Genomic DNA, 12,050 nt, shown 5'->3' on the forward strand with positions numbered 1-12,050 from the left:
ATACGTCACACGAATATAATATGTACAAGGTGTAAAAGGAACCCTAGGCCAAACTGTATAGGGAATCGTAGGAAACGTAATTTTGAATAGCTTTTATTATAAAAACGTAACGTCGGGAACATTAAATTTAAATTTTCTAAAAATTTAAATATTCCGGTTCTTCCATATTTCGGAGTCTTAATCAATTACATTTAATTGTCCTATTACTCTGAACTGGCTTATTTTTATTAATAGAAGTTGTTTGAAATTACGTTATTGTACGTTATGTACATTGTATAACTGTATTATACTATCTGCCCGGCCATATTAGCGACTGTTTATTGATCAGCCTATACGAGACGTAATATTTTCAGATAATAATTCAATTAATGAAGAATCGGACCAACTATAGATGTAGTTAAATGCCTTTGTGACATATCCTACTACTACCGATTCGATTCTATTATTTATTTTACATATACATATAAGCTTCATCTTATACAATTATAATACAATTTAAATGAGTACGATATATGTGATGTATGAATATGCGATTGTAAATTCTACGAAAGAAACATCACTTCTTTCTTATTAAATGTAAAGTTTTATTTTAATATCAATATAGCGCCGCTTTTCCAAGATTCATTTCTATACAAGCATCGCTAAAATAGAAAGTATTTATTCTAAAGAAATTGGCTTTATAAGTGCGTTAATTCATTATATATGGTTTTCCTTTTTTATAACATTTGGTAATTAAATTTTATCTATATTATTATTTCCAATATGCAAAATTTTATGTTCTGTCATCAACAATAAAAAATGGCAATAATTGTAAACAGCTAATGTAATATACCATATGCTATTCTTTCCTACACCCTATTTATAGCCGCTATCTAATTTTAAGACTTATATTTTCAAATATTCCTTTTCTGATGGAATCATCTTTGCTTCTGAGTTAACCATGGTACTGCTGTTTTTATACATTTCTTAAATAATAATTTTTCCATGATAATTCATATAAATTTTTTGTAAATTATTTTTATAGTTAACTCGCTAATAAATGCGTGCTTCTCAACTTCCACATAACGTAGAAAAGTTCTTAATGTGATTCATCACTTATTAATACGTATATTCATCTTAAGTCTCTAAAATCCCTAAAAATTGATAAATTAAGTACTGTTGTTATCAAAAACATTATTTCTATTTTATTTCATTTCTATATTTATGCTTCAATTCAAATTTAGCGCTTTTATAGCGGTAGCGATAGCAGCGCTAGGATGGATTGAAAATTACAAAATAAACGATGGAGTGGAATTCAATCTCAACTCAAGTACTTCAACCTCAATGAGCTTGCTTCCTTCATTCGTCCTTTTACTTGTTTCTACTCTTTATTTTATAATACTTAGGTTTATATGACGTATAATAATTATAGAGTTTTAGTAAGTAGACTTACGTCTTACAAGATAGTTTCTTTAAATTGTTCCAAAGCGCGAACAACCCAATATAAATATCAATCTGTTGCATGAAGGCTTTTAAAACTTATTGTTTATATCTAAAAAGGTGTATTATCCAACAGAAGTGAAATCTCTTGAAATTACACGGATAAGTAACTTTTTACGTCCATTCTGTAGAGCGATTTCAAGTAAAAATGTATCTTGTATATTAGATGCTATAATAGCTAAAATAATACAAAAGAAGCGTTAAAATTAATGTACCGTATTGAATGCTCCTACTTATTTAATCTAAAATTATTGTTTTAACGTAAACATAGGAGTATAAGTAAAGTTTTACAATAAAAATTAATTCAGATTTGAAAAACTTATAATATATATACAAATATAACTATATAATGAATAGAAATTAGGCGAGGGTGAAAGCTTACTTGAGCCGTTATTGGGCCGTTAGAAAAGGTGCGATTGCGCATCATGTGACGAGTTTGCGTACTACACACCTACAAACGCTATTTTTTCAATGACCAGTCACTACTCACTCACATACTTCTGCAGAGAGCCACAAACGAGGAAGGATACTTCGGTAGTCAGCGAACCATTTTTCTGTCGTCAAACGGATCAAGCTTTTTGTGAGACTTGGATCGGTCACAAAAAGCGGGATTCGCTTTTCGCATAGGAATTGGACTGTTGAGAAGCTACGCATTTTGTGTAATAGAACGTCGTGAGAACAATTGTGTGAGTAAAAGGCGATGACTTCTTTCAGTTCCCTTAGCGGACGATGCTGAACCGGTTAAATTGTATATTTTCTATCTTAATTTTAACTCAAAGCAGGCTCTATTTCTCAACCGATTTATCAAACTAACCATCTTACAATTGTCACCTGAAAAATTAGTTTTTACATATAGCTTCAATAATTTTTTACTCGTTACACCAGAAGCGATCAATCAATTTATAACAAATATGGCCGCCGGCCGGTTTGACTGCCATTTGATAAATCAAAGCCTTACATTTCTTCAATTAATTTTCTAATATTGTTTTATCGGATAGATCTAAAACCAGTAATTAAACTCTATTTTTTTATAAAATGATTAAACCTTAGATAACTCGTCATTCCACCAAATCCCATTTTAATATTTATAGCTTCGTGAAAGCACATTGATATTTAACCATTATTAGTGATTTGACCATTATTATTTTTCGTATATATATTAGTGTAGTATCTTATAATGATTCACCTTTTCTATTATGCAAATTCCGATTTTGAAGTTCAAGTCATTTAATGTATGAATGAGATTTATCCTATCTTATTTTAAACATATTAAAATGTGTAATTATTTTGTTAAAAATGAAACATGCTTGATTAATAATTTGAGTTTGATATTCTTAATCAAAAACAAAAATTACATTACAGAACATTAAGATGGAGGAAATGCGTCAACCACCACCACCAGTTGGTCCAAATATGATGACAAATGCTTCTACCATTCCTAATAATGTCCATCGTCGTGCCAAAACTCGTGTGACTCTACATGCTATGATATCAGAAACATTGCCATTACCTGAAGCTGCTCGTCTGGAAATGAAAGCATTACCAAGCAAAACACCAGTTTCTGTACTTCAAGAATTACTGTCTCGTAGAGGCACTGTACCAAAATATGAGCTTGTTCAAATTGAAGGAGCTATACATGAGCCAACATTTCGATATAGAGTTACTGTCGCTGATGTTGTTGGTTTGTACCATAATTTTATTTTATGTGTTTGTAATCCTATCATTTTCTTAAACTTTGTATAATATCGTAAATCAAATTTCAATACTTTGTGATAAGTGCTGAGCAATTGAAGCAGATCCAATTGTTTCAGCAATGGGGACTGGAAGGTCCAAAAAAGAAGCAAAACATGCAGCAGCAAAGAATGTATTGGACAAATTAATCGGAGCAACAACTGATTCAGATGATTCTCCACTTCCTAATAGCCTCCCAGAGTAAGTAAATATGCTGTATAAAATTAGACTGCAAGATTGTGTTAAGCATATTTTTGACAAACTAAACTTCATATTTTAGTTCTCAAAGTTTGCAAGAACTACAAGGGTATGGAGAAGAAAAAGTAGTTAGTAATCCTATTGGAGCCTTACAAGAAATGTGCATGTCTAGACATTGGCCACCACCAAAATATACAATGGAGGGAGAAGAGGGATTGCCACATGAAAGACAATTTACAATAGTGTGCTCTATTTTAAAATATAGAGAAGTTGGCCAAGGCAAAAGTAAAAAGGTTGCAAAGAGGCATGCTGCTCATAAGATGTGGCATTCACTGCAAAACAGCACTAATCAAGCTGCTAATGTTGATGAAGATGAGGTGAGTTTCTATCTATTTTTTAATTTTTCCTTTATATTTGTAAAAAGCTATAGATTCATAAAAAAGGTCATATAAATTATTTATTAATTTTTTTTTTATAATTCTGTTACCAGTTTTAAAATACATGCTTTCATACTATCAATTTTTTCTAAAATTTATATTTATTTTACATCTTTTAACTTGTATTTAGATTTAATATTTTCTTATGCAAAAGTCAGAGGGCTTGAATAATTATTAAATTTGATGAAATGTACTAAAATAACTTGATTAAAAAACAGATGTTTTGAATTAAATATATGTAATTTGAATGTGGATTACATTTTACTGATTGAATGAGTGTGTGGTATGTGAAGTGGAAGTGATTTCGGCATGCTGCCATTCTTTTATATCAAAGCTATCTTTTCGATCCCTCTGAATCTATAACGGACGATTTTCTTGTCAAGAAATGTAATAATACTTTTATGTACATTGCTACATTTGTATGTTTAAAATATTTAAATTATTTTGTAAATATGCTTGGATCATTTCCACTTCAACTAGCTTTTAGCATAGAATAAATAATATTCAAAAAATTGCTCTTTTATTTGAATTCATGTTAGCACTACTATTTTTTTTATACATAAATTGATTGTCCGTTATAGATTGTGCAAAGAAATGCAAATGTCAATGCCCGTTATGCTGATCTGAAAGGTAGCAAAATCTCCACATTGAATACTGTCCATAGTCACAAAGTTTCACAATTTCATAAGAACCTCAAGTCTTCCACGGGCATTAAGCTTTATGAACTGCAGGTTTGTAATTTCACTTAAAGGTTGAAAATAATATGAAGTACATTAAATTCATTTTACAGTTTACTTTTTAAGATAGAATATTAATTTTATAATAAAAGTATTTGATGATATAAGTAATTTATAAAAACATGTTCTCAATTTCAGGAAACATGTCTTAATGATGGAGATGTAAATTTGGTACAATTTTTGCAAGAGATAGCTTCAGAGCAGCAATTTGAAGTAACATATGTTGACATTGAAGAAAAATCAATCAGTGGTAAGTTATGTTTAAATTATTTATTAAAAAAAATAGGAGTAAAAAAGTACATGTCATTATTAAAACTGAGAAAGTCTTTCATCCTTTATTTTTGCCTTATATGGTTTGTTTGTTTTGAGTATACTCACTGCAAATTTGATATGTTTCTCTTTAATTTGAATATAAGTTGACAGCATAAAACTGACAAAAGGAGTAGAAAGTACAGTAAAAATAAACATACCTATTTTTAAATGTATTTATTTCTCTGTGATTACTATATCAAGAGGAACATCTTCCTCTGTCATTGGTATCTCTGTTCGTATTTGCTCATTGAATGCAATGCCAACTAGGAATGGTTTTTTTTCTTGTTTTGAAAAGCAATTGTGCAAAAACTTATCATAGTAGCCCATACCATGACCTAATCTTTTACCTAAAAAGATACGACTTATTATGAATTCAAAATAATTTAAAAAAAAGTTTAATCAAACTTGTCACTTATATTTACCATCATTTGTAAAACCTACTCCAGGTAATAGCACTAAATCAAGGCCACCTATTACATTATGTAACTGAATTATATGTTTTTTACAATTCTTATAATAGCTGAAGATGATCATAATTCATACCTGTTTCAAGAGCATTGTCTCTAACATCTTTAAAACTAGGCTGTTTGATATTCCATTTTGTTAAGGGTAATTGGTCATAATCTTCCATAGAATGCAATTTAACCATTTCGCATACCTTACCTCGATATCTTGGGACAAATACTTCTTTTTCTGCGTTAAACATATGCTTTATAATTGGTAAAGTATCAATTTCATCTTCCGTACTCAGGTACACTGAAACTCTTTTACTGGTTTGGTATTGTGGTAATTTAATTATCTATGTGTAAAAGAAACAATACAAATTATATTATCACTACTATTTTGAAATATGTGGTAACAAGATTCATTGTGGCAAGTGAAGAAATTATTGATTCATAACCTTTAAAATATAATTTTTTAAAGAAATTAACAAAGAATGATGCTGACAAAAATGATTACCTTTTCAAAGACTCTTAGTGACTGATTATTTTTATCTTCTACACTTAGAGTTTTTATGACGTTCGCTATTTCTTCTCGCAAAGCACTTTTAACCGTTTTAATCATCGTCATACTTGCAATTACCGCATAGAAAAAAGCGGAAAGACCAACTCGGCTTGGCTTTTGAATGTCGCGTTAGAAGCTAAATACCACATCTATCATGTAATCGAAATTATGAAACAGATAATTCAGTATTTCAGCAATCCCTTATTTTTTGTAGATTTTGTTTATTTCTCACTAAATTTGTGATAAGATTGCGCAACATTTGCTAACCTAGAATTTCCTCTTTTAATCTAACATGGGACGTCCATGATTAAGCGGACAAGCATGACCTCAAAAAAAGTGACATGAAGGGGATCAGCAGACTGCTATTTATTAAAAATTTCTTTCTTTGATTAAATTACTATACCAAGGATAAAAACAATTTTGTTTATTAATATTTTGTACTTTTTTATTCACTATTAATCATCAATTTTACATGAATTTATTCTATTGTGCAATATGATTTTATTATTTACTATTATTATTTTACAGGTAAATGTCAGTGCCTTGTGCAACTATCAACATTGCCAGTAGCAGTTTGCTATGGCTGTGGAGTAACAAGTAAAGATGCTCAAGCTAGCGCTGCTCAAAATGCTCTTGAATATTTGAAAATCATGACTAAGAAGTGAGCCAGCGCTCTGCTCCTGCCAGCCGTCAATATCAATTGCAAGACCCAAAATAATTTGCTGTCAAAGTCTCAGAATTCAGACATGAAAGGAATAATGCTAAACAGTCAGATATCAGATAAAAGTAATAAAAGTGGGCAAAGACATGAATGTACTAGGAAGAACAGAATATCAAAGACACAGATGAAGATGGTAAATGCAAGCATTGCCAGCAAAGATACCACTATGAATATGATTGGTGGTACAGGTCTAGTAGTGTCCAGTGGAAGAGTCAACTCATCCATGAAAAAGAATGGTAACAAAGAGAATATTAAATCTAACAGCGATCAGGTATTGATGAAAAATGGTACGAGCCCATCTTCTTCAACATTTTCTACTGTTCGTGGTGTTAACAGTTGTGTAGCTAACGTTCTGCATGACAGTTCTACTAAATCAAAGGGTTACAATTCAAAAAAATTTAATCAGGATGTTGATGGTAAGATAAAAAATTACCAGGTACAGTCGCGGATTAAGGAAGTAACAAACAATCAAGATTGCAAAACGAAACATGATTCGAGCGTGGCTAGTTTACCATTAAGAATTACGAATCATTCCGGTACTACTAGTTTACGAAGAGAAAATCACCCAACAACGTCCGTCCCTCATTGTTCGCATTCTGCATCTCACAATGGAAACAGCATGCTCACATTGGCCAAGAAAGCTTTGGACCAGCAGAACTCATTAGCTAAAATGACGCCTAATAACTTTCCACCGTTGAGGGCTCCACAGAGTATCGTGAATGTTCGACATCCCTTTGTGACAGAGGCTAGAACAAAGCAAACCGAGATAAATTCTGCCAGTGCCAAGTCCAAAACAACTTCCAGTAATTTGCACAATATCGCGAAAAAAATCAATCATATCAGGCAAACGGTTCATAACTATGGAACGTCACAAATGACAGGGATGCCGAGTATGAGTAACGTCACTGCTAGTATTTCGCCTTATCCAAGACCCGAGTCTTTTCCCCAGCCAACTGTGGCGAACGTAATGTTTCCAGACACATCGCAATATCCACAGTCACCATCCTTCGGAACCACTCAGATCAGTCAGCTCAATCAATATCACCAAACTTATGATCCGAGCAATTATGCGACAACGCCAGTTAGTGTTAATCCTGTCATACCCCAGTTCTCTGCAGAAAGTTCTATTGCATACCCGCAATACGAAAATCCACCTCAATTTGTACAGCCTAGTCACTATCCGACTGCTGAAATAACTAACAGTCAATATCGATACCAGACTGCTGGTGTTGGCCAAATTCAGGATTCCCCAATGTATATTCAGAGTCTTCAAAGTCCCATCGCTGTCGCTGATCAATACGCCACGCCGAATTACGCTAGGGCTGTTAGAACCGAATTATTACCTCGGCTTAGAAGGCCACCTAGATTTAACAAATGAACGTCATATTTCTTCAGCTGTTCACTTCTACTGTTTTTCCTTTTGCTACATCACCCAAACTGGGTTACACTGAGAGCACAGTTTCATAAAAGATACTTTCGTATTAAACTTTAGTAACATTTTATATTACCAAATACAGATTCAGGCTACACTCGTCGTCTTTTTCTCGCAATTTAGATTCTCCAAGTGTCATTGAGCATTACACACATGGTTACACATTCTCGATCTTGACGTAGTGTAAACTGAAGTTGCTTCTAAAAAATACGAGGTTTTTTCGTTTTAGCTACACTTTTTACGCTTTCTATAATTGTTAGTATTTGTCTTTATTCGTTTTATAAGTTAATATCGTAAAAAGTGTAACGACTTTTTGCTGAAACAAATAGATCTATAGATATTTGAGGGTGCACTTTGGTGTAACGGGTGTAACATGTATAGCTACAGGAAAAACCATATAGCACGGCAGTCACCTAGTGCAATTTGAAGCGAATTATACAAATATTTCATTCTACGTGTTGTACTGTCCAAACAGTCTGCTAATGGAACCGTGATCGTTATATAGTGCATGATTATTAAATCATGAATATCTGCATGTTTTGTACCTTGAATCTGTACCGAGAGATCGTGCGTAGATTTACTAACGTTATTGGTCAAACTACGGCACACTGCGTAGAGGATGCGGTGAAAATTATTTCAATTTCTGATCCATTTTGAAATAAATTTTAGCCGACCTATACAATTTTGTGATTGTGTGCGTGTGTGCCGAAGAGCGATTGATGAAGTCAGCAAATTTGCTTGCGACATATCAATTGTTGGATGGAATGCCAAAAGTTCTAGCTTCTAGGCTTTGAGATTTAAACAACCAGTGGGCAGAGCATAGTAAACTAGATTTTTTCAACTATACATCAGGATTCTGATGTACCGATGATAGTAGGAGACATAAAAGGGTCGATAGATTCTCAATTTTTTCGAGATTTATATAACTTTTGACTATTTGCTGGCAAAAATAGTTGATAAAATAATGAATTCTCCGGCACACATTGAGAGAGGTGCTGCATTTGGATCGGCGCTTAGGAATTCACAATGAAGTGTAAAATGAGATTGTTTTTACAATGAGGGTAGCTCTTTTACAGATGAATCGATGGAACGGCAGCGGAGCAGAGACCACAGTCATTATCATACAACTAAACTCGTAAAGAGCGTTGTAAAAAATAGAAATGTCGATAATAAGTTATCTTATAATAATAATAGTAATAATAAGCTGTAATCATAAAGGATGATATTATACAAACTATACTTTGCATAGAATTAGTGGAGGTTTTCCAATAATTGCATAATCTTTAGCTTATCGCTACGTTTTTAAAGTGCTTCATTCCATCAGAATATGGTGACTTTGTAACAAATAATGTTCGAGACTATTTTCATTTTCAATATAAAACGGATAAGTCTGATGAGCATACTTGTAAATCCAACGTGCAGTATGCATCTGCCGAAGAGCATAAAGAAATCGGAAAAAGTCGAGTATGAAAAAAAAGTAATTAGGTTACATTGTCACCAGAAGTATGCACAGTGCAAAAACGTAGCCTTCTGCGATTAAGATATAACAAATAACTCGATCACCTTTATAATATTGATATAATCTTTCAATGGTGTATGTTTTTTCCTTTAGTATGGTAGCCGATAAGCTCATAAGCATCACGTATCATAACGCATAAGAATTGTAATCGTTTAAGGGATTCCTCACTAAGTACACATCGTGTAACCGAGCACGTTTTACATGTGTATTGAGTTTCAAATGGCTCATGTATGTCGACGTCAGCCGGATTAGACTATACGAAACGGAGAAAAGAATAAACCGAGCAACTCGTGGCACTTCGCTTTTATCGTTAGCGTTTAATTGGCCGGATGATGGTGAATGTTATCACATTGTGCTCACAACCAGCCAGTTAAGTGTGAAGGCTTCCACAGACCAACACAATCATGAGGCGTTTACGATGTCGATTGGCTAAGAAACTGAAACGACTTGTTTAGCGATCGTCTTATGATCTAGTTGGTCTTTGGGAGCCTCTAAAGACAGCCACACACTTGTGGTTATTTTGTATATTTTAACCAGTATTGGTGAGATGTACGGTTACAACCATGTAAGATAACCGAAATGCCACGTTTTATAAATTGAAAACGCGAGAAGTTACTTTGCAGGCTATCGAGCGCTAACAGCCAATCGTCTTTAAGAAAGCACAATCTTTCAGAGAAAAAACTTAGTATTTAAACGTGCTTACTTTAAATTTACAACTATTATTCATAATACATGCTTCGTATGTAATATGTATAACTTTATTCTTAATGTCACCTGGAATGTGTCTGCTAATACACTTAGCGAAGATCATATATTTTCTTAAAAAATCTTACATACCTATTTAAGATGAACTTTCTATAAATATTATTTGTGATTGTTTTCAATCTCACTTTCTCTTATAAAACCGTAATAGTTTCTAGCACTTTTAGTGGAAATTACACTGCTAGTTTATGAGATAAATTACTACCGAATAAATATAAAAACTTGAAAATTGCATTAGCATATTTTATTCTGCGCGTTTACTATGTAAGATTTGATTTGTTCACGGAATCTCGTATATTGTTGAGCGCTCGATTGCGTGTAGCGATGAAATATTGTGGAATCCGATATCCCTGTGTATGCCTATGCCATTTTGACGTTCAAGATTAAAATGACATAAGTAATGAATACTACTAACAAAAAAAGGAAATTCCAACAGTGATGCTTAAGATATTTTTCTGCAATGATTTTGATGCGCATATTAAAACTCAAACACGGGATTAAGTCAATTTAGTCACTGTGCTTGAGCTTTTTGAGTTATTACGTGCGAATGAATCTAAAGCCTTATTTCGCATCCAAGAGTTACTTCAGACTAGGATGCTGAATAGGGGATATAGTATGGAGAGCACGGAAATTTGGCAATTCAAGTCATTAACATTGTTTGGCGCAGTGTGGTGATCTGCATAGCCGAGAGATTATTTTTTCTTGCATTCAGTATCCACGTCCGAAGTAGTTCTGATGATAGTTCTACGATGCGTATTAAAGGAAACAAAAATGTCTAGTATGAGGCGAAAATGCGGGAGTGTACCTGCTACCTTTTATTATGAACTGATCGTCTAACAATGGTCGATGTTTCCGTTATTCATGAGTCGAGGTTTTGCAGGAACACAATAAAGCCGCATCGAATATCGAGACTCATAAATTACACGACACAACATGTCGAGAGAATATTGTGATCGTATCAACTTGCCAATAAGTATCGAGATAATTTAAAGAAAGGGTAAACTGCGTAAACTTTACGTTGACGCAATGTGCTGTATAATTATTTTCGTTCATATTTGTATTTATATACTACATACTCCAGTTTTGTTGCTTAATCATCGCAACTATTAATCGGGCTTATTTATAATAATTAACATATTCTCTAACATGTGTGCGTAACATCGACTACGATATATTTAACTTGTTCCACTCTAAGTCTTTATGACGATTGAAATGGAAATCTCTGTACTCGAATAGTATTTTCTTAAATACTTTTGGAAAATAGGCATTATTTACATGCAAAGTATAGAGTGTGCATGTGTGTTGAAGACATACATTAAGACAGTAGAAGGTCCAAAAAGTTTTGTACGTTGAAGCAATCCGATGATCTTCGTGAGACTAAGATTAAAGGGAAGAGGATAAAAATAAATGAAGAAAGAGAAATGTAGAATCGAAATGAAGCAGACAAAGTCATACTTGTGTGTGCGTGTGTCTGCGTATTATGTTAATTAAATGTCTGCGTTTTATGCGGTCGTAAAATTATTATAGTATAGAATCTGTTGCGTAGTTTGGGAGAAATCAATAGCTTTATACCTTCGGCGTATTGTTCGAAACTTCATAACGTTTGCTTCCTAAATCTGCCGCGTATTTAAATAATCATTTTGTCATCGTTCAAACAAAGGAATATTATTTTCTTACCGTAGAGTAAAGACAAGTAAAAGTTTACTCATCCTTTTTA

At 32.9% G+C, this 12,050-nt stretch overlaps 2 protein-coding genes across 3 annotated transcripts; one reads left to right on the top strand and one right to left on the bottom strand.

Annotated features, from left to right (window-relative positions):
- Nucleotides 1–1,972: 1,972 nt before the first annotated feature.
- Nucleotides 1,973–6,570, top strand: LOC136772419 (protein Loquacious-like). 2 transcript variants are annotated; one of them, XM_066725376.1, is made up of 7 exons: nucleotides 1,973–2,165; nucleotides 2,842–3,160; nucleotides 3,276–3,411; nucleotides 3,491–3,785; nucleotides 4,427–4,576; nucleotides 4,721–4,832; nucleotides 6,428–6,570. In XM_066725376.1, exons 2-7 carry the CDS (start codon nucleotides 2,851–2,853, stop codon nucleotides 6,562–6,564), a joined length of 1,140 nt encoding a protein of 379 aa, XP_066581473.1. In that variant the 5' UTR covers nucleotides 1,973–2,165; nucleotides 2,842–2,850; the 3' UTR covers nucleotides 6,565–6,570. The 2 variants fall into 2 exon arrangements, with proteins under 2 accessions (XP_066581473.1, XP_066581474.1); XM_066725377.1 differs by having other exon boundaries at nucleotides 3,291–3,411.
- Nucleotides 4,838–6,178, bottom strand: Mthfs (methenyltetrahydrofolate synthetase). Its single transcript, XM_066725379.1, has 5 exons — nucleotides 5,855–6,178; nucleotides 5,438–5,693; nucleotides 5,317–5,364; nucleotides 5,053–5,241; nucleotides 4,838–4,959 (listed from the first exon to the last, which is right to left on the bottom strand). Exons 1-4 carry the CDS (start codon nucleotides 5,963–5,965, stop codon nucleotides 5,069–5,071), a joined length of 588 nt encoding a protein of 195 aa, XP_066581476.1. The 5' UTR covers nucleotides 5,966–6,178; the 3' UTR covers nucleotides 4,838–4,959; nucleotides 5,053–5,068.
- Nucleotides 6,571–12,050: the final 5,480 nt, after the last annotated feature.

The sequence above is a fragment of the Prorops nasuta genome, unplaced genomic scaffold (genome assembly GCF_024137725.1).
Source record: "Prorops nasuta isolate Cenicafe-Biocafe unplaced genomic scaffold, Cenicafe_Pnas_1.2 PNAS00004, whole genome shotgun sequence".
Taxonomy (NCBI): Eukaryota; Metazoa; Arthropoda; class Insecta; order Hymenoptera; family Bethylidae; genus Prorops; species Prorops nasuta.